The sequence below is a fragment of the Triturus cristatus genome, chromosome 2_1 (genome assembly GCF_964204655.1).
Source record: "Triturus cristatus chromosome 2_1, aTriCri1.1, whole genome shotgun sequence".
Classification (NCBI taxonomy): domain Eukaryota; kingdom Metazoa; phylum Chordata; class Amphibia; order Caudata; family Salamandridae; genus Triturus; species Triturus cristatus.
Window position 1 is genome coordinate 269,328,485 of NC_140581.1, and position 23,214 is coordinate 269,351,698.

The 23,214-nt window shown below is 43.6% G+C and overlaps 2 protein-coding genes across 3 annotated transcripts in view; both read left to right on the forward strand.

Moving 5' to 3' along the window:
- Positions 1-23,214, forward strand: part of LOC146864082 (UDP-glycosyltransferase 3A1-like) — a 423,888-nt gene that overhangs the window by 162,989 nt on the left and 237,685 nt on the right. The window lies entirely within an intron of this gene.
- Positions 5,677-7,848, forward strand: LOC146864083 (uncharacterized). Of its 2 annotated transcripts, none has more exons than XM_085631024.1 (2): positions 5,677-6,439; positions 6,556-7,848. In XM_085631024.1, the coding sequence occupies exons 1-2, from the start codon at positions 5,789-5,791 to the stop codon at positions 7,204-7,206; spliced, it is 1,302 nt and encodes a 433-aa protein (XP_085487150.1). In that variant the 5' UTR covers positions 5,677-5,788; the 3' UTR covers positions 7,207-7,848. The 2 variants fall into 2 exon arrangements, with proteins under 2 accessions (XP_085487150.1, XP_085487155.1); XM_085631029.1 differs by having other exon boundaries at positions 7,267-7,848.

Sequence of the window (23,214 nt, forward strand, 5' to 3'; positions counted from 1 at the left end):
AACCTGGTGAAAATAGCCGATATCGCCAGTTTTCCAGCAATAGCTTCTGCAAAAAAAAAAACACAAATGAGAGCAACAACTAACGCTAATAATAATAATAAAACAGGCGATAAGCTGCGTTAGCAGTTGGAATGTAACATCTGCCTTTTACTGGTGTAAAGTAGGACGACTACCTACAGTGTGAAAGGGAGCCCAGCCCAGAATCACATCTGAAGACCAACTCATGTCATAGAGCTACTGATCATGCACCTCCCACACCCAAGAAGGCCACAAAACCATCAGGACCTCCCACCCGACCACCCCCCCTACTACCACCGAGGCAGCACAAAACAGGACAGCGAACCTTACAAAAACGGCATGGCCCCTCAGCCACACAATAGCTGAATGTTGCGAGATGTGGCAATCAAACATGTGTGAAGGACGCAAGTCACCCACCAATAATAATGCACACAATACCAAGTGTAGCGGTGATGTGCTGGACAGACCTCACTGTGCAGAGCACAAACCTCTCCATGTGTACATATACTGCTGGTTCTTGTAGTGTTGTGGACAGTGGACGCAACCATGTTACCTCAGGCAGTGGGGAAGATCTCGGTCATGTACCTGTGTCGTTCCCCCCTGTAAGCGGAAGCGCAGTGGGCTCGTCCAACGTATGCCACTCCAGCGTAGAATTGTGAATAATTAGGCCGGGGCTCTGGGCGTGGTTCACTTGTGTGAAGGCCAACGCGTATGCCAGAGCGGCAGCCCTTACCCTGCCACGTGGCTGCCGACATGACCCCGGGCCTCCTCGACACAGGACTCCTGCGAACACACCAGCACAGCACCGCAGAGTTACATCTGTACACACTACTGCCTTCGATCTACACTGCGGACAGCAGGGCTCTCAATTCAGATGGAGTTGCGATTGCAGATGACGCAGTCCAGTAGGCAAGACACATTGCTCCCAGTGCGGCCCGCCCGTACCACGCATCATCGCAGGCTGCGTACACACTGAGCACCAGAGGTACCACTAACTCAGTGCACCACAAGTCAATGCCACGTGGCCTTATTAAGGCAGATATCATTAGACACAAGACATTGCTACCAGTGTGGCCCGCCCGGACCACGCATCATCGCAGGGTGTACACATGCTGAGTGCTTCAGGTGCCACTAACTCAGTGCACCACAAGTAACCGCCACGTGGCCTTACTGAGGCAGAATTCATTAGACAAAAGACATTGGTACCAGTGCGGCCCGCCCGGACCACGCATCATCGCAGGGTGCGCACACACTGGTTGCTTGAGGTGCCACTAACTCACTGCACCACAAGTCATCGCCGCGTAGCCTTATTAAGGCAGAATTCATTAGACAAAAGACATTGCTACCAGTGCGGCCTGCCCGGACCACGCATCATCGCATGCTCCGCACACGCTGAATGCTTCTGATGCCACTAACTGTGCAGCTCAACTCAATGCCACGTGGCTGTGGGCCTTTGCTGACCACTGCCTCTGGCCTACACTGCGGTCAGCACGGCTCACAATTAAAATTGATTCTTGATTCATTAATTACAGAGTCCAGTAGGCAACTAACTACAACGTCCCTGAAACCTACACAATGTCCTTTTAGTATCCTTGCTTCAAGAACTTTTTTGATGTCAATTATAGCTTTAGTACAATCACCAAATTCATCTTGCAATTCCAAAGGAACACTGAATGGCAGTCTACACTGCGGCCAGCAGAGCTCACAGGTCGAATTCAGTCTTGATTAATTAATTTCAGAGTCCAGTAGGCAGCTAACTATAACGTCCCCGAAACCTATACATTTCGACAATGTATTCCATACATATTTCATCTTTTGTTACCTACACTGCGGTCAGCCGAGCTCACAATTTACAATGAGACATGATTTATTAATTGCAGACAGAATTGTACTCTATGTCCTCGGATTTTGTCAAGAGGAAGTGACAAAAAGCATTCCTCGATGTCTGTGCTGGCTACTGCCTTCCATCTATATTGCGGACTGCAGGGCTCACAATTCAGATCGAGTCGCAATTGCAGATGACGCAGTCCAGTAGGCAAGAGACTTTGCTCCCAGTTCGGCCTGCCCGGACCACGCATCATCACTGGCTGCGCACACGCCGAATGCTTCTAATGCCCCTATCTCAATGCAGCACAACTCATGGACCCTTTATGATACAATATTTTGTGTATTATTTCACATCTGGTGCCCCTACCTCAGTGTACCACAAGTCATGGACCCTTTACGATAGAATCTTTTGTGTATTATTTCACATCTGGTGCCCCTACCTTAGTGCAGCACAAATCATTGACCCTTTATGATTGGATCTCTGTGTCTGATCCAATGATTACTGTTTTACTTGTTGCCAGCACCAACCATTACCGGAGGGCTGGCTTACACTCACCCCACACGCATCCAGCGCAAACGTCACTGGACATGTGACCCTGATAATAAAAAGGAGTCGAGCGCACATGCCCGTATCCAGTTCCACTATCTAGCTGTGTCGTGTGTCCATTATGTATGCAACATGCTGCCCCTGGGCCCTACCACATTACATTGTGCTCTGGACAGCGTATGCAACCAACTTACCTTTGACAGTGGGAGAAAACTTTGGTTATGTAACTTTGTCTCGGTCATTGTACAAGTATGTACGTAGAGACTGGATGATTAGAGTACTGCAAGGAGAATGTATAGTGAATTTATAAGTGCGTGGGGATTGTTGGAGTGATTGTATAAGTACATAAGTTGGCGCAGCCTAACTCAGACAACGAGCTTGTCTCTAATTGGCTGCCCTGCATGGCCCTGTATTGCTACAGCTGCAATACTCCACTGAATGTGCAATAAACATTCATATCCACACAGATGTGTCATGTCCACCATCTTTCTTGTGTGGAACTATGGATGAATGTAGGGTCCATACCTTCCATGTTGGCCATGTTGTGGGACTTGGCTCACAGTGTGACACATTGACCCTTGCGTTGCCAAGAGCAAAGCAAAAGCGGTAAATTTCCATTTAGTGTAAGGGATATTCTATACCCATCCTAGCAGTGCGATTTGTGGTGATGTCTGTACAATAGTATTGATTATTTGTTGTATAGTGTGTATTACCATTTCCCAATATTCTACTATCTTGGAACGTCCCCATGCCAAGTGCATTAGACCTGCAGCTTTCACTTTACATCACTCACATCTAGAGTGATCTATCAGCTATCAGGCCCTATCAATGCAGAGATTCTAGAGTATAGTATACTCTATGAATGTAGCTGTAGTATATTAGCTGGATTTTGCTACTGGGTAGAAGCTTAAATGTTCAAGTACAGCAGCACTCCCACATTGTGTCTGTGAGAGGAACATCTATATATGTGTCCCATCCTGGCTATTCCATGCCAAGTGGGCAACTCACTCCTGATGCAGTATTGTTAAAGGTTTTGGCTGTTAATCACCCTCTAAAGCGGGTTGAATCGTTCCAGTTCTAGGAGAAACCCGCATTTATTTGTTTTCCAAACTAATTTCAATCCATAAGGCAGAATATGTCTAAAGTAGTGGTTGCTACTTGTGTTTGAATATTGCTTATTGTAATACATTTTGCCTTGCCATAGATGTCTTCTCAACAAGTGAAGTTTCAGTTTTGTAGCTTACATTGTGCTTTTGTTCAGAAGCCATAGGAAATAATGGATGTGCCAGTAAGGGAATGTTTGGCGCATATAGTAGATTGAATTTTGCTTTATGTCTCATCGTATCCCACACTGCAATTGCGAGCTTTAAAGTATTTATTTCCATATTTGTAGGAGTAGTATTTGACCAAAGAACCTTCCTAAGAGGAACAGGGTCTGCAACATCTTTCTCAGCTTAAAAATGTGTGGAATATTTCAGGGTAGAACAATTTTTCAGCACAGTGTAATTATAGAAGTAATATAATTACATATTAGGGATTGCAAATCCCCGTTTGTGATATGGCAGCATCATAGTTTTCCAGAAAATTCTAGCATTTTCCCTTCCTGTCTAAGCTTAATAAGCAGAGTTTAAGTGTTGGTAGATCCTTTTATTCAACTGAATGGGGATGCTCACAAAGTAATATAGGAATTGTGAGAGGATTACCATTTTTATTAGTCCAGTCCTTCGAGCCAGTGTGAGGGACTATTTTAGCTATCTTGTTATGGAATCTTCCAAGTTGTTAATTGCTTTTCTGTAGTTAAGGTTCCTAATTTCCTCTACCCTAAGGCTAATCAAAATGCACTAACACTTAATCAAGAATTTTCACCAATCTAATGGGTAGTCTAATTCATAGCTATGCGTATTGCCTGTGAGTGGAGACACAGTGAATTTGCTTCAATTGATTACCAGTCCAGACAGGACGTCACATCTGTTAAATTCGTCTGACAATTGTGCCAAGACTAATCTGTGGATCTCTAATATAAAAGGTAATGTTGTCTGTGTAGAGAGATACCAACAGTGACTTGTCTTTGAACTGTAGAGCATGTTGAGCATAGTGTTGTCTTAATTCTGTCAACAGTGGTTCTAAGGTAAGTGTCAATAGCACAGGAGACGGGAGGCTGGCCTGCCTGGTGCCTTTGCAATGGTTATGTGGGCTAAAAATCCGCCATTCATATAGATCCTTCCCATTGGCAACTTATATATAATAGTCCAATCAGAGACAAGAAAGGTTGGGGCATGCCCCAATGACTTTAGCACTGCCATAAGATAACTTCACTCTAAAGAATCAAACACCATTGGCCAATAGGACTCCATACTATTGGGGGTTTAGTCTGTATTAGGAGCGTTTTAATGATGGCTGCCCACTTGGAGGGTGGTAGACTGCCAGTCTCAATTGCCTCACCAAACACCTTCAGCAGATATGGCTCTGACAAGTCCAGGTATGTCTTACACATTTCAGCAGAGTCCTTCTGACCCAGAAGCCTTGCTGTTGAGCAGGCTATATTGGATACTTGACCTCCCCAATCATGAGCGGATGAAGCAGAAATTATCATTACTCAGCCAGCCAATGGCTATATCTGTAAGGTGTTCGTGGGTACACTCAGATCTGTTTATGTATGTATAGTTCTGTATAGTACTTAAGGAATATTTATTTTATTTATTTCGGTTTACATTAGGGTTTATCATTGTCATCCACTATTTGAATTATGTTAATGGCAGCCGAAAGTTTTATCAGTGATGCAAGGGTTTTCTGGCTGTCTCTCTCTTCCCATGTACCCCAGCCTTACCATATTTGCCTAGGTAGTTAGCTTACCTCTTCACTATATCAACATATTTTGTGATTTCTCCTCTAATCTTCTCTAATCTTGTTGCCATCCTGTGCAGCTATGCGTGTTTCAAGCTGTTAAATGTCTCTCTCTAGTGTCGTCAAATGTTACTGTATTATTTTGAGTACTCTGTGATGCTTGGCAATGCAGTGAGTAGTATAGGTTGTATACTACTCGTCACCATGTATTTTTTGACAGGTGGCCACGCCCCTTTGACCACGCCCCTTTGGTCCGTGTGTCTATATTGGACGCGTTCCAAGTCTGATTTTAATCGGGGTTTTAATCGGTCCTTATAACGTATTGATAAGATTATAGCATTTTATTGTTTTATAGGTCGTTATTTTGTGAATCATGGCTTATAAAATGATACGGCGATGAAATAAAAAAAAAAAATAAAAAAAAAAAGCGTATAAAACGATAAGTTAGGATTTGTGAATCAAGGCTTATAAAATGATACGGCGATGAAATCATAAAGCGTATAAAACGATAAGTTAGGAATTGTGAATCAAGGCTTATAAAATGATACTGCGATGAAATCAAAAACGTATGAATCGACCACGCATGCAGGAGGGTTGCTAAGAAGTGGGGGTAGTGTGAAATACGAGTCTACAAACATACCGCGGGGCGTGTCTAGTATGTTCACAGAGGATATAAGCCAGCATTCCGAGGACCGTGTGTTAAGAAACCCCCGCTTTTTGCCGACAAAGAAAAGCTCGAGCTTTAAGACAACTTTGAGAATGTCTTGCTCTAGCGTGGAAGCGGGACCCCTTGGAGAAACTATAACAGCGATGCTGAAGGAAGCGGCAAATGCTGCAGACGACGCTGCAGAACTCGACGATAGTGATAAGGAAAATTGCGCGCCAACAACGCCTGCGGGTACTACGTCGGAGATGTCGTCGGCGATGCTGAATAAAAAGCCCGAGACAGACGTCGAGGCATCGGCTATGCCGAATATAAAGCCCGAGACCGGAGCCTGCGAAGTGGCGGTTGGTGGCGTTGCTAAAATGGCGAGCAATACCTCCGATGCTACAGACGGCGGTGGAAGAGCGGAACCAAGTGAAGATGACGAGGGTATTGACCTGCAAGAGCCTGAACCCGAGGACTCCAGCGACTGTACAGAGATGGATTCCGGAGAAGAATCTGTAAACGAAACAGAAAAGTGCGAAGTTGGAAAACGAAAAGTAAGTACGAACCGCAATTTTTCGGCAAATCCTCTGGGGTGTTTAAGAGTGTGATGATGAGGCGTGTAGTTGTGAGGAAGGCTGAGGTCGAAAAACCCCTTTTTTCTTTTTATCAGCAAAAGAGAGGAGGAGGAGCCCCAGGCGACAAAACCGCTAGCACGACTATGGAAGTCACACAGCCATCGCTACGTTTTTCATGTCTCTGCTGCTCAAGACAGAAAAAACTTGCCGTAACGCATAAAAACTGCAGCTGTAAGCGCTTAGACGCAATTGTACAATTTTGTCGTGGTGAAAGTTGGAGCACGGATCGATATCGCGGACTTTTGACAGCGATAGCCGCGATCATAAAATTGTGCTTAAAGGCGGGGTGGTACGACGAATGCGAAGGTTGTAAAATTGACGACCCGAGTCAGTTGCATCACGACTGTCTCACGACGGGTGATGAATATGAAGACAGTTTGATACGGAAACTATGTTACAAGCTGGACCCCTATAAGATTATGGCGACGTTGGGGGCGGTCTATGGCTTGAAAGAAATGTCAGTACCCGAAGATTGTAGTAAGATGATTGCGAATGTTTTAAAGTATATTAAGAGAGTACAGTCCCCATCAGAGCATGTGAAAAGTATGTATGAAGCGGGTGATGAAGACATACGCTTGATAATGAAACAGCATTTGAGAAGGAAGAATTACCGTAGATATTTTAAGATCAAGTATCTTTACAGGAGTTTAAAACCGAGGAACATGACATTTCTTAATGTAGAGTAAATGAAAACATGATGATCTTCGCGATTGCTACTATTATGTATGTGTGTTTTTCCGTTGCAGGAAAGTGTGTTTCGACACATGGTTGAGATCGGCGTGCGACCGAGCGTTAGATGCCTGGAAGACGCTTTTTATTTTCTGATCAGAGCAAAGATGGCGTACCCCAAACCAGTGTTTCGCCCGACCGCGCTATGTCGTAACAAGCGATGTGAAATCATCGAAGAGCTTGAAAAAGAACTGGGTCAGAAACCTAGAGGCTTTTACGACGTTGAAAAGAGCAAAATCTTCTTGGGCGCTGACGACGTGCTCGAAGATTGCATCGACAATTATATCAGGCGGACATTTTGCACCCTAGGAACTACTCTGAATAAGAAACAGTTTTTCAATTTCATGAATACAATATCTGATTTGTTTTGTCGAGCCTTCTTGAAGGGGCGTGGGGAGGATGTAAGAAGACTGGTACCGTTCATAGCTAGCAAAATCCAAATATTGATTCTACGTCACGAGTTTTTGAGAGCATTGTGTTAAATATCTATGTTTTTATCGTTATTATCGTTTATAGCGCTGTACATTCCTATATTACCAGTTTAAATCATACACTGTTTAATTCGTGTGTTATTAAATAATCTACTATTGTAAAATAAACCGGCTTCTAGTTCTGATTATTTGATAAAGAAAAATAATAAAACAAAAGTGAATTAATAGAATAGGGGGGCGGGAGTAGGGGTTGCGGTATTTTAGTTCAAGAAGCGCTACGATGCAGAAGCTTTTCAAAAGAGTTTATTACAACCCCTCGAAAGTTGGTAGTTTTGGCGGTGTAGAAGCCTTGTACAAGGAGAGCAAAATCCACAACGACGGTGTTAAAAGAACACAGGTACGCGACTGGTTATCGGGCGAAGATGCCTACACGCTACATAAGGGGTCGAGAAAGCGCTTTCAAAGACGGCGTGTGATAGTCAGCGGCTTAAATCATCAATGGCAGGCGGACCTTCTAGACGTCCGTGAACATGCCGCGGTTAATGATGGTGTAAAATTTATATTAACGGTGATAGACGTACTGTCAAAGTATGCATTCGCCGTTGGCCTGAAGGAAAAATCGGGGAGCTCGGTCACAAAAGCCTTTGATTACATTTTCAGCAGCGGGAGAATTCCTAAAAAGTTACAAACAGATAGAGGAAAAGAGTTTGAAAACAAGACGCTAAAAGCTCTGCTGAACAAGTATGGTGTAAAACATTTTGTTACAAACAACGAAGTGAAGGCGGCGATTGTAGAAAGATTCAACAGAACTCTCAAGGCACGAATTTGGCGGTATTTTACAGCGTACAACACATTTCGTTATATAGATCGTTTACAAGATTTTATTGAAAGTTACAATCATAGCTATCATAGAACCATTAAGACGTCCCCTGTAGAAGTATCCCCGCAAAATGAGTTGAAAATTTGGAGAACTGTGTACGGGTCCGTGTTCACCAACAACCCTGTTTCAAAAAACACGCTCAAAAAAGGTGATCATGTTAGGGTATCTAGATGCAAGGGGGTATTTCAAAAGGGGTATGAGCAGACTTTTACAGATGAGATCTTTGTGATAGACAAGATTTCCAAGCATTCAGGCGTTACAGTTTTTAACTTAAAAGACTATGCTGGGGAGGAGGTCGAAGGGTGTTTTTACAAAGAAGAGCTGCAAAAAATAAAACAGGATCAAGATCGTGTGTACCGTATTGAGAACGTTTTGGCAAAGAAGGGGCACGGGGCACAAAGACAGTGCCTAGTTAAATGGCGGGGATGGCCTGATAAATTTAATAGTTGGGTCTCTGAGAGTGAATTAAAGGATATACAAAGTCTACAACAGCGGATATAGGCATTTAGGTACCGCGGAAGCGCCATGGAGGTCGGACCTTTTTATCTGACGCTCCCGAGTAACGCGTCTTTGGACACTTTCCCTAATAACAAAATTTCAAATTTTACGGTGAAACTAGCAAAACCTATTCATCTACAAGGAGATTGGGAGGTGGCCCTAACAGAAATTCAGTACCCGCACACGTGGGACACTTTTGAAACAGAGGATGTTAGATTTACGGTGGTACGCAAGAAGGAAAGCGCCCACGAACTTTCTTTCCCGCCGGGGCACTATGACAACATACGAGACATTGTAGAAGTAATGAATAAATCCATTGGTAACATATCGGAACTTGTTGACCTTAGATTAACGTATGAACCACGACTTCGAAAAGTGCAGTTGAGGAATGCTCAAGACTATGGTATTTTGGTGCGTGAAAAACTGGGGAGAGTGTTGGGGCTGACGCCTAACGTTCACCACTCTTCATCAGCGGGGAAAGCCTACACGGATGTACACGGCGGATTTTATATGATGTTTGTATACTGCGACGTGATAGAGCATCAGAGAGTGGGGGATAGCTACGTGCCTCTCCTCCGGTGCGTGGAAATCACAGGCAAGAATAATAGCATGATAAACATCATTTACACCAAAAGAGATTATGTACCGATCAGCAAAAAACATTTTCACACAATAACTTTGGAACTGAAGGACGATTTGAACACTAATATAAGATTTAAAGTGGGTAAAGTCATAGCGAAGCTTCATTTCAGGCCGCGACGTGGTGAAGTGTACTAGAATAATGATTTTACCTGAAAATTACGGCGACGCGTCGCTCTATAGGGATTACTATAGAGCACAAGCCGGCTCAGGCCTCCCGGGGTTCCACGGGGCACCTATTATGTACGGGGCGGGTGTTGGCGGTATATTCAGAAGCCTTTTCAGAAAAGCAGTACCGCTTTTAAGAAGAGGGTTCCAGTTGGTAAAACCGCACGTGAAAACCGCTGCAGCAAATATTGCCCGAGACGTCGCAGGGCACGTTTCGGGGGCGGTGATGAAAAAGTTTACCAAAACGGGTCAAGAAGGCTCAGGTTTAATCTATCTCGAAAGAGGAAGGAAGAGAAAAAGGGGTGTATCACTAAGGGGGCCGCCCGCGTTCCTTCAAAGCGTTGTGAAGCGCCGGCGACCGGCTCAAAAGAGTTCGCTTAAGACCCGGAGAAGACACGGAAAAAAACGAGTCTCTAAGGGCAACATATTTTAAATCGGACCATGGCCTCCGTCCCTTGCGGTTCCCAGGAATGCACAAAGTCAGAGTTGGACCTATTCCAAGTACCACCAACGCAAACCAGCATTGAAAGTTCTCTATATGTCGAAGTACCGCCACTTTCAGCCCTGTCAGACACAGCCCCCTTAGAGTTCTTCATAGCTCGGTCGGATGACTACCTGGACCTTTCAGCTACCCTGATTTATCTGTCGTGCAAAATTACTAACGCAGACGGATCCGATTTGGACGCCGCAGCCCGAGTGGCGTTTTCTCCATACCCCATAGCCTCACTTTTTAACCAACTGGATGTGAGCCTCGGCGACCGGCTCATCAGCCAGTCAAACAACACGTATCCATACAGGGCTTATCTCGAAACGGTACTTAATTATGGGGACCCCACTTTAAAACGCCAACTTTCTGCAGGTCTCTTCTACAGAGACACCGCTGGAGAGCACGAGGACACGACTTTAAACGGTGCTAACGCGGGATTTAAGAGCAGAGCTAGCTTTACAGCCCGAAGTCGTAAAGTGGAACTGATTGGGCAATTACACTGCGATTTATTTTTCCAAGACAAATTAATGCTTAACGGTCTAGATGTGAAGATTAAACTGATTCGAAATAAAGACACTTTTTGCTTAATGAGCGGCGACGCAGAAAATTACAAAGTGCATATCTTAGCGGCGTCACTATTTGTGAAACGTGTCAAAGTGAGCCCGGTGGTGCGTTTAGCTCACGCCGAGACTCTGTTAACCAGTAATGCCAAGTACCCCATCGAAAGAGTGGAGCTCAAAGTGTTCAGCATCCCAGCCGGTGCGCTACTATCGAATACTGAGAATATTTTTTTCGGATTTTTGCCAAGAACTGTAATAGTAGCGCTGGTCGATAACGCAGCATTTAGCGGTGAATATGGCAGAAACCCCTTTAATTTCAAGCATTATAATATATCTCACAGCAGCCTCTCCGTAGACGGCCAAGCTATACCGGCAAAACCATACACGCCGTCATTTGGAACTGGGGGTGTGGCTAGAGAATATTTGGGTGTGCTGCAAGTTGCTGGGAAGTACGCATCAGACCGACCCTTCTTTGTGGATCGTGTAGAGTATTCGAAAGGCTATTCTATGCTGGCTTTCGATCTATGCCCTGACAACGACGTGGGTGGCGGCCATTTTTCGATACAAAAATCAGGCAATGTACGTCTGGAGCTCCGTTTTAGCGCCGCTCTACCGTCTACTATAAACCTTCTGATTTACGCTGTCTTTCAGAATGTTATACAGATTAACCATAGGCGAGAGGTGCTAATCGACTATATGTGATGAATACGTGGCAACTGGAACGTTTTCTCGCCAAAGACGAGACGGCAAAACATTCATTTTTAGGTGTATTCGCAGCTGACACTCTACCAATGTATCTGGGTAATCGCCAGCGACCGCTTCATTTAATAGTCAATACAGACGGTAAAGATCAAAGGGGTCGACACTGGTTAGCAATATTTCTAACAGAAAAGGACTCTGAGTTTTTTGACTCCTATGGCGTGCCACCAAACAGTTATCTGTACCCCAATACCATATGGCAATTTTTAAAAAGAAACACTTCAGGCCTAATAACATTTCATGAAAACCAGATTCAGGATGATGTATCATTTACCTGCGGGGCACATTGTTTGTTTTATTTATTTCATAGATGCCGTGGTGTAGACTTTGAAAGCATTTTAAAAATGTATTCAGCTGATTTGAAGGCAAATGATGCTCTAGTAACAAGGTTTGTGTTGAGGCAATTACGCAGATTGAAAAGAGGCCGTGTAAATAACAGACCGATGCAAAATTGTATTTCATTCACTGATAATATACATGTTTACAGTGTTTATGATAACTAGCAGACATCCACAAGGTCTATTTTACGCTCTCATTGGACTTTTAAAATCATATTTGTACCGAACATTTTTACTCTGTGATATAAAATGTATCTAAATAAATTGCATGAAAAAAGCCCTTAACTTTACGTGTCGGTCTGACTTTTTTCAGCACCTAGATGCCACGTTAATGCACCGTGGTTTATATTCATCCTGAAATGCTTAGACAGGCTATTGTCCGCATATGGTGCCTGGTGTGCTGTCGAGGTTTGCAAAAAATCTGAATAAAAAAAGGGGGGCCTAACTTTACGTGTCGGTCTGACTTTTTTCAGCACCTAGCTGCCACGTTAATGCACCGCTGTTTATATTCATCCTGAAATGCTTAGACAGGCTATTGTCCGCATATGGTGCCTAGTGTGCTGTCTAGGTTTGCAAAAAATATGGATAAAAAAAGGGGGGCCTAACTTTACGTGGCGGTCTGACTTTTTTCAGCACCTTGCTGCCACGTTAATGCACAGCTGTTTATATTCAACCTGAAATGCTTAGTGGATTATACCGTTTAATTCTCGACACACGAAGACATACGTGGTATTGTGAGTTGTGGCGGGAAACTGTCGGGTTTTGGGTATAAAAACGTGAGGTCTGCAAGAACATTCAGGCTGGAGCTCTCAGGAAAGCTACGACGCTCCAACCAACGGCGCTGGTGACACCTTCATTCTCCCACCACATCGGGCGCTTGAAAAGCTGAAGCCCCTGAAAGATTTCACCACCTGATGACTGAGCACCGTTTCCATTTATGAACATGTCTGAGGACCAAGAATTGTTGGTAAGAAGATTGTTTTATGTTTTTTATATAATCCTCTAGCTCTTTTTGAAGTTGCGCTTCTATTAGCGTCATCTCTCAAAGGTTAAATGCTTTTTTATCAGGGATGTAAGCTTTTTTTCCGGCTCAGACTGTCACACTAAGACGAATTAGACCGAAGTCCCGGGCAATGTTCTAACATGTGGTTCTAATTAAGTCTTTCGCTCCTCTGTCAAAAGGTTTTAAGCAATAGATAAAATTAGGTGAAACTCGGGGTGTTTTGAATTAACTGTAACTGCTAGTCAGGAACCGTGAAAGATGCATAAAAAAAAAAAGTGTGTGTGTGTGTGTGTGTGTGTTTGCGTTTTGTTTTTTTTTTTGTTTTGCCGGACCCCGTCTGAAATGCTCTAGCATGTGGTTCTAATTCAGTTTTTCACGTCGTCGTCAAAAGACTTTTAGTACTGTTACAGCAGCTGGCATTTTAAGCAATAGGAAATATGACATGACTCTCGGTGTGTTTAGATTTTGCACATGCTCTTACCTCAAAGACTATCTGCTCATTGATCCGTGTTTTTAAGTCAAGGACTAGTCCGCCTCCTTGCTTTACAGATCATGATTTAATAACGCTCGAGGTCTTAAATAATGTCACTATATAGCCTGGGGCCAGCGAGCCGGGGTTGAGCTGCGGCTTGAAAAGCAGCTAATTTGACAACTAAGGTCTGGGTCTATTTCTGCGGTCGTGTGTGTGTGTGTGTGTGTGTGTGTGTGTACTTTTGTTTGCATGAGCTTGTAAATACGTATAGCGGTGCTTTCAAGTAATTTAATTTAAACCAATATAGGAAATGTGTTACAGCTGTTTGCATTTTTGTCTTCGCAGGAAGTGGCCGAGGCGGCAGACGCACTTTTATTCGACACTGCGCTTGAAGGCCCTAATCCTATCGCAGCCAGTCAAATTTGCGGCTTCAGCGCGCATGCTGGTAAGAATTAATTCTCTTTTCTACTGGTAGTATGTTCTACCATAGACCATGCTGATGTGCGCGTGCTTGTGCGTGTGTGTGTGTGTGTGTGTGTGTGCTTGTGTGTGCTTGTGTGTGTGTGTGTGTGTGTGTGTGTGTGTGTGTGTGTGTGTGTGCGTGCTTGCGCTGCCACTCTCAGTCTAGTTGTAGCACTGATGACTATTGAGGACTCTTCCGACTGTTCATTGCTTGAATTAAAATTGTGTTTTTTGCTCTTACTTAGATAAAACTGATGATGCAATCTCCATCCAACACGTGCAGCAATCAAATACACAACAACCGGTTGTACAAAGGAGTTCAAGGTTGCCGCCTGACGATCTGAAAAGCAAAGGTCAGAAGCGTAAAGAAGCGAGGCGGCGAGGGCCACCACAAACATTGCAGGGTGGTTTTGGGGGGAGTACTGTTGGGGGGCCTGCATTGCATGAGTTTCCACCGGTGTCTGTAAATGGTGGCGGTTTGAGAAAGAGACACTCTGGCTGTAAAGAAAAGGGTGATCAAAAGCGCAATAGGAAAGCGAATGCTAATGATAACAATTCTGCTACTCTACAGACCTTCCAGGTTTCGAATTCAAACACGCCTACCCCTGGTTGCGTTCTCCCCAGCCGAAATTCAGAACAGATTCTAGGTGTCACAACGCACCCTTGCAGCGATACTCCGGTATTAGTGCACCCCCCACCTACTCCTACCCCCAAGTCTCACTCTCAACCATCAAAGAACTTGCATGCGCAACCAGCAAACGCCATTATTCCCCCCGATGAACAAGAAATAATTTCGCTGCTTGACGATGATGACTGTTGGGGGGAAAACGCGAATGTACCCGTTCAACAAAACAGATCAAAAGCAGGGCCAGCTGTACACAGCGAATGCTCCAAGAACCCACGCTCACAAGGGGGGTGTCACACAGATGTTACAATAGGAGGAGGACCCGCCATCACCAGTCCCCCAGTAAGGTTCGCACCAGGTGCTATTCACCATAATTTAAAGACTGAAATTGCCCACAGTGCTGCAGCAAACGGGGCGTCCGCAGCGGCGCTACAAGCTCCTAGACATAACCCCACACCACCCCTAAACATTACCGCAGTAACATCAGCATGCCACGATATTTTACCTTTAATAACAAACCTTAGGGGAAGCACTCTTAACACAGCATCTATCTGCGAAGCTATTATTTTTGCTTTAAGTAATCGTGATACAGTAGCTCAGATACAAGCCATTGAACGCATCAAAGCTGGCATCGTACGTATACAGCAAAATTTAGAGAAATCACTTTCAGCTGCTTTAGTAACTGCTCAAAATCAGCTCGAGTCCTCTGTCTCCTCGCGCGCCATAGATGATGTCCTAAGTGTCAAAAAATCACTTAACGTTGAGATAAAGACACCACTTGACCCCCGCAGTGGGGCTGCTGCTGCTGCTGTTAAAGCTTCACTTCCCAGCGACGCGGCTGTACTTCAGGCAATTTACGCAATTTTCCCCCTAATAAATACCCTAGAAGGATTAGGCTTGAACTCTGCACCCGTCAGTTCATCCGTTTTTAATGTTCTACGTGTACAGGAAGCTTCCGGACATATCGGCGGCATAACAGATGTCAAACTAGCAGTAGAGGACGTGATCCAAAATACTCAGACTTCGCTCGCATCTATTTTAGCAGATGCCCAAGCCAACCTTGATTCCTTGAGTCTCGACTCGGGAAACTGATAATGACCCCCAAAGAGCATAGGTCGCCGAGAAGGTCTGAAACTACAGTCGCCAAACGTAAAGAGAAATGGTTAGCCGCTAAAGTAGTCAGAAATCGGTTAGCCAAAAACCTAAAAAGAGCCAAAAACCATTTGAGAAATATACGCCGTAATATTCAAAGCAACAATGGGTATTTACCACCGAGCCCCACGCAGTTAGAGCAAACACCTCAGAGAACAGCTGTCGCTTGCGATAATTCTAGCATCAGTAACAACCCTGCGCCGGTGTTTTTAGAAAGCGTGCGACAATATCAAAGAGTTATCAAAAAATTTAGAGCTATAGAATTTTATGAAGAATTTCGTTTTGTCAATCTTCATCTCATAGATTCTATTAGACTGGCCCTAGAAGCGGTTATTAACTCTATCCAACTGCTGCTGGACCAAATGGCCCCAGACATAGGCCCCAACGATTATGTACAAATTCGCCTGAGCGGCGGTGGTCTGGCTAACTCTTTTTACACTCGCAGGCTACCGCATCACGACCTAGATGCCTCAGATTTCTTAAACAAAATTGTTGACATGATGAATAGCAATGCAGAGATTCTGGGGTCACAAAGTTTAACACTTGTTGTGACTGTGATAAAAAGTAGGGGCGGCGGTGCCAGACGGGCTCTAAATTCTGTATTGTTTACTAAGATCATTCAAAAGAAACGTCGATGGTTGATTGATTTGAACAACACAGCTGGAAATTTGTGCCTGGCGGGGTGTTTGGCAGGGTTATTGGCTCACGGTCAATCTACGGATAGAACGTTGACAGAGCAGGCACAGTTAATGCACGATGCCCTAAACATCCCCCCAGATACGGATGTCTCTTTGCAAGACATAGAAGCATTTGAAAATTACTTGGGTGTGACGATTAAAGTATTATATCACGAAGGCGGCTGGCGTTATTTCACCAGCGGTACCGCCAACAAATCTAAAATTCTGTTTGTTCTTTTACATGAAAGCCATTTTTACGGTGTGAAAGATATAAAAAAATTCCTCGGCGCTAGGTATTACTGCGAATATTGCCATTCGGCCTATACCCACAAATACAATCACTCGTGCGCAGACTTCTGCAAAGCGTGCGTTACGAACGATTGCCATGACATTGCCAACGATCTCCAAAGGTGTCCGCGGTGTCGACTGTTTTGTCGTTCTTCGGAGTGTTTAGAGCGTCATCGTGCTTTAGCCGTGGCGGGGGAGGTGAGCTGTCTCAGCAAAAAGTTGTGTGATTCGTGCGGTCTCTACGGCCCCGAAAGTCATGAATGCGAAGGCCTTGAATGCGGTGTCTGTAAAGCCCGGGTGTTTTCATTTGATTCACATCTCTGCTTTATGAGCAGACTCAAACCGCCGACCAAAACAAATGATTATATATTCTACGATATGGAGTGCCGTCAGGAAAATATCATTCACGAGCCAAATTATATTTTTGCCAGACATATTAATGGTGAGCCTACTTGGGAGTTTTCAGGTCCTACATGCGTCAATGATTTTATCAACACATTCATTACACCCCGATTTCAAAACTATAGTTTTCTCGCACATTTCTCTAAAGGATATGACTGTTATTTTGTAGTGAAAGCTCTAGTGCTTGAAAAGGTGGCAATGTCACTGATCACTCAGGGAGGAAAGCTCATGTGCGTTACAACCAAAGTACTCAATATCAGGTTTATAGACTCTATAAACTTTTTGCCCATGAAACTCAGTAAACTTCCACAGGCAATGGGTTTCCAAGAGTCTAAAGGGTATTTCCCGCATTACTTTAACACTTTGCAGAACCAAAAATACGTTGGTGCTATGCCCTCAGCAGAATTTGACGGTGTAAACTATATGTCACCCTCTGAGAAAACAGAATTTGTGTCCTGGTATGAATCGAACAAAGATCGGGAGTTTGATTTCCAGAAGGAGCTGTCTCATTACTGCCAACAAGATGTGAACATTTTAAGAGAGGCGTGTATCCGCTTTAGAGAAGGCGTCATTGCCATGTCTAGCAAGCAAATCTTGGTGAACCCGGGTCAGGCCAATGAGTATGCCTATGTTGACTTCATCGACCCCTTTCAGTACATCACTTTAGCTTCAGTCTGCTTGGCGATGTTCAGATTTTGTTTTTTAAAACCTTACACATTAGCGTTGCTACCTCGTGATAATTATCACAGACAGCAAAAGAGATTCTCAACACCCGCTATTCAATGGTTGATGTATTTGGAATACAGTGAAAAAATCACCATCCGTCACGCTTTGAGGGGCGGGGAGCTTAAAATTGGGTCCTATTTTTTAGATGGTTATGCCAATATTGACGGGGTCCCTACTGCCTTTGAATTTAATGGTTGCTTTTTTCACGGCTGTCCAATTTGTTACGCCGGAAACGATTTTAATAAGATGACCGGTTGTACATATGGTCAGTTGCTTAACCGCACAACTATTAAACAGGAGTTTTTAAAAAGACGCGGCTTCAACGTCAGAAGTATTTGGGAACACGCGTGGCGTGAGCAGTTAACATGTAATCTAGATCTGCAGACTTTTAGCAAGGATCGTGACTTACCCGAGCCCTTGAAACCGCGTGATTCTCTCTACGGAGGACGAACCAACGCCGTTACTCTTTATCGAAAGGCCTCTGGTGATGAAAAGATTTTTTACTATGATTTTACCAGCTTATACCCCTTTGTTAACAAGACAAAAGTCTACCCTGTGGGACATCCTAAGATCCTTTATAAAGATTTTGGAGCCCCTCAAATGTATTTCGGTCTAATCAGATGTAGAATTCGTCCGCCTAGAGGACTTTTTTTCCCGGTGCTTCCTTACAGATTCGAGGGAAAACTATTATTTACCCTGTGCCGCTCCTGCACAGAAGCCAGACAGACCTTCCGGTGTGATCACTCTGATGACGAACGTGCTCTGACCGGCACCTGGTGCACTGTAGAAGTGAATGTAGCTCTGAAAAAAGGCTATGTGATAGATCGCATTTATGAGATATGGCATTTTGAAAATGTTTCTAGTGATCTGTTTACCGACTACATCAACTTGCACCTTAGAGACAAGCAAGAAGCTTCGGGTTACCCCCAGTGGTGTAGTGATAATGCCGAGAAACAGAAGTACCGGAGGGAATATTTTCAGAAAGAGGGTATTCGATTGCGCTCTAATAAAATCCATGTGAACCCCACTAAAAGACAGATTGCTAAACTGTTTCTCAACTCTCTATGGGGAAAACTGGGGCAGAGAGAAGACCGCTCAGAAACTACTCTAGTGACAGAGCCGGATGAATTTGATCAGTACTTTTTTACTTCCTACTGCGAGGTGTCATCTTGCGAGTTCATAGATGATGATACCGCTTGTGTGTGTTGGCGGTATACCAAAGAACATTACCCGCCTTCATGCAACGCTAACATATTTATTGCCAGTTTCACCACCGCTTATGCTAGATTGGAGTTGTACAAGCTCCTGGAGTTGCTTCAAGACCGCTGTCTTTACCACGACACAGACTCTGTGATTTTTGTGAGCAAAAAGGGCGATGTTAACCCTCCGGTGGGTGACTATCTGGGGGAACTCACTAGCGAAACACCTCCCGATGAACACATCACAGAGTTTGTTTCAGCCGGCCCCAAAACCTACGGTTACCGCTTATCAGGCGGTAAAATCTGCTTGAAGGTGAAGGGGATCACCCTCAATGTTCAGAACCGCGAAAAAGTAAATTTTCAAAACTTAAAAGAGCTGGTCACTCAATATGCCAAGCACGCCGAAAGAGGTGAATGTGTTCCAGAAGATGAAAGCTTAGTAGTGCAGCACCCCTGCATTGTGAGAATTAAAAAACGTTGGGATATTGAGACACGCCCGCTTCGCAAAACGTTGAGGGTTGTATATGATAAGCGCGTTCTTAAAGAGGACTATAAAACCCTGCCCTACGGCTTTTAAGAGTTATGCAGCCTCTGTGTAAACACGGGGCTAGCGAGAAAAAGGACTTTCCGCTTTTGGTGTGTATAGTTTATTAGAGGTTGTTTAAAGTATGGATATTAGATTGCAACATCCGTTCTCATGCATCCTCGCAGGTCCTTCCAATTCTGGTAAAAGTTACTTTGTAAAAAAACTTTTGGAAAATGCGCATCAAATGCTGACCCAGCCACCCACCAACGTAGTGTGGGCCTATTCCTGTTGGCAGCGGCTCTATCAAGAACTCGCGCTAAAGCTTCCACACCTCAAATTTGTCGAGGGGCTCCCCGCCGCCTTAAATGATGACATTTTATTTCCACCCTCTAGTGTTAATATGTTAATTGTAGATGATCTAATGGCCTCTGCTTGTGACAGCGGTGAAATTGAAAAAGCTTTTACTCAGTATGTTCACCATCGTAATCTTAGCATTTTATACATTGTGCAAAACGTCTTCTGCCAAGGTAAGAGCTCACGAACCATCGCTCTGAACACCAAGTACATGGTGCTTTTCAAAAACCCCCGAGACAAGCTTCAAATAACGACTCTAGCCAGACAGATGTACCCGGGTCGCTCTAGTTTCTTTCTAGAAGCCTTTGAGGACGCCACTCAGAGCCCCTATGGGTATCTTTTTGTAGATTTAAACGCCGGCACGCCGGAGGATTACAGATTAAGGACCGGGCTTTTCCCACCGGATCTTCCTGTTGCTTATACTCTAAAAAAGTCCTACCCGGCTATAAAAAGAAGATAAATAAAAAGCAGCGCTCCAGTTTAGAGCTCCAACACACTCATGACCATGTCCAGCCGGATAGCGCGCAATCTAGCTCTTTTAAGACTGTTGGTTTCATCATCCCCACAACAAAGGAAAGCTCTTCTATGCTCCGCGTCTGACGATTTAGTAGCAGCGATATCGGAGATAGCCCTAAATACCTTGAAGGGCAATGTCCCTTTGAGTCCTCAACAGATCCGAGTGCTTAAAAAGAAAAGTAATCTTGTTAAAAAACTGAGCAATAAGAGGATCTCTATTAAAACAAAAAAAAGTCTTGTCAAGCAGTCTGGGGGCTTCATAGGATCGCTGCTAGGCATTGCTATCCCGCTTCTCTCGGGCCTGCTGCGCCGCCGGTGATGGCTCACATTGAAAAAATGTATCTCGTTCCTAAACATCAGCTAGACAGAATGCGGAGTCCCCCAAGCGCTGATACCGACATTAGAAAATCAGCCACGGATCTGTTGGACGCTGAGATGCGCGAAATTCTTCATCGTAGTGATTTACCGGTGCACGAGAAAGCTAAGCTTTATACCGCTATCCTTCAAAAGTATCTGAACTTTGTCCATCATGGTAAAATGGAAAAAGAGGGCCTGACTTTATTCATGCCTGAAAGTCAAGAGCCACCCGTTTCACCGGTCAGAGAGCCAGAATCACACGCCTTTAATCTAGTTAATGAAATCCTTGACAACGTTAACCCCCGGCACAAAAAGAAAGCAGAATTACTTCTTAATAAAATTCATCAAAATAAAGACATCGCTTTCTGGAATGATAAGGGGGAACTTCTTTATAAAGGTAATGTTATACGTGGTTCAAACCTGCATGATTTGATCAGAGGCGCCACCCAAACACACTCTTTTGCAAATAATAAAGCGCCTGTCGGTTGGGATGCCTTCATGCAGAGCCTAGCAGAACTGAACATTCCGACATCGGTGCTAGGAAATGGTGGTCATCGTATCCACTTAGAAGATTTAAAGAACAACGCCGTTGCACCATTTGTTATCCCTTCTCCCCCCGCATCACCATTTTCACTGACCCCTCGAAGAGCACCGACGCTTGCCCTCCGTGATACCGCTGACAATGCTCACGAACCCGTAACAACACACGGCCAAGCACTCCCGCCAAAAAAAAGAAAACACTTCGCGAGATTGCCATGGTTGTCTGTTTAGCACCCGTGACTTATAATAGAGACCTATGCTTTTTACTGGGTAACTAAATATTTTTTTATGTAAATACCTCATCTGTATCACAACATATAGTTTTTGTATAATTTTATGCCCGGTGGCCATACTGCGTATTACTGGTTGATGTTAATACGCTATGGTTTCTTGATTTTTATGTACATCATTTTGTTTTCAGTGTTGATACTGTGATTTATATGCCAAGGTGCATAATGTATTTGCTAACTACGGCTACCTCATTATTCAACTATAAGCTTAAATATGTGAATTCTATATTTATATATGTATTATCGCTATCCGTGATTATTATAAGTTAACAACGATAAGCTGTGATTCCTCTTTTAAAAAATTTATGTAACTTCCGCATATTTGATGTCTGCTGTTGATACTGTGATTCATATGTCTTGGTTTATAATGTATTTGAGAACTACCGCTACCTCACTATTCAACTATAAGCTTGACTATGTGTTTTCTATACTTTACAAATGTTTTATAGCTATCTGTGATTATTACCGGGTACCAAAAATATGCTGTGATTCCTTTTTTTAATGTAACTTCCGCAGATTTTATGTGTGCTGTTGATACTGTGATTTATATGCAATGGTGCATATTATATTTGATAACTACCTCTACCTCATTATTCAACTATAAGCTTGATTTTCTTTTTTTTTTTCTATTGTCACTAAATGCTGTCAGTATATGTAATTCCATATAATGAAACTGTAATTACATAAAATGTGATTTTCTGTTATGTAAAAAATGGTTTCAATTAAATTGTAAATATTGACCCAAAATAAAACTTCTCCGAGCTTTCATTTTACATTTAATAAAAGCAATTTGTTCTAAAACGCGTTATTATTCTTTTCAATAATGTGATGATGGGAAATGTATAAAATATCATTTTAATTCGTAGCTGCACCCCATATATCCGATTACTGAGCCCCCATAAACACGCCTAAAGCAAGACATGCCCGGGCATGCCTGGTCGATTTATACGTACTGAGTCCCCCATAAACATGCCTAAAGCAAGACATGCCCGGGCATGCCTGGTTGTTTTACACGCTTTATGATTTCATCGCCGTATCATTTTATAAGCCTTGATTCACAAATCCTAACTTATCGTTTTATACGCTTTTTGATTTCATCGCCGTATCATTTTATAAGCCATGATTCACAAAATAACGACCTATAAAACAATAAAATGCTATAATCTTATCAATACGTTATAAGGACCGATTAAAACCCCGATTAAAATCAGACTTGGAACGCGTCCAATATAGACACACGGACCAAAGGGGCGTGGTCAAAGGGGCGTGGCCACCTGTCAAAAAATACATGGTGACGAGTAGTATACAACCTATACTACTGCAGTGTCCTCTGATCACATATGGTGACAATCTCCCTGACCAAACCCTTATTTTCTTTAAAGTAGTGATGCAGTTCCATGTGAATGTGTGAATGTCTTTACGAAAAATCAGGAGCATTCTTTATGATAGTCTCCACAATCTCTCTGTCATTACTGTTTCCAGCTATGTTATATTAAGAAGCACTGGGGAGTGGATGGAAAGCATGCTGCCTTAGTGCTGTGTGTCTTTTACTTATGTGCTTACATCATGTGTTATGAGCCAGTAATCTAGTTGTGAGTGGCCAAGTAATATGTACC

What these genes read in the sequence shown, in the direction of transcription:
- LOC146864083 (XM_085631024.1), top strand. Translation starts at nt 5,789, where the DNA reads ATGAAATCAAAAACGTATGAATCGACCACGCATGCAGGAGGGTTGCTA. An exon ending in GCGAAGTTGGAAAACGAAAA is followed by an intron (nt 6,440 to 6,555) that starts GTAAGTACGAAC and finishes TCTTTTTATCAG; the next exon opens with CAAAAGAGAGGAGGAGGAGC.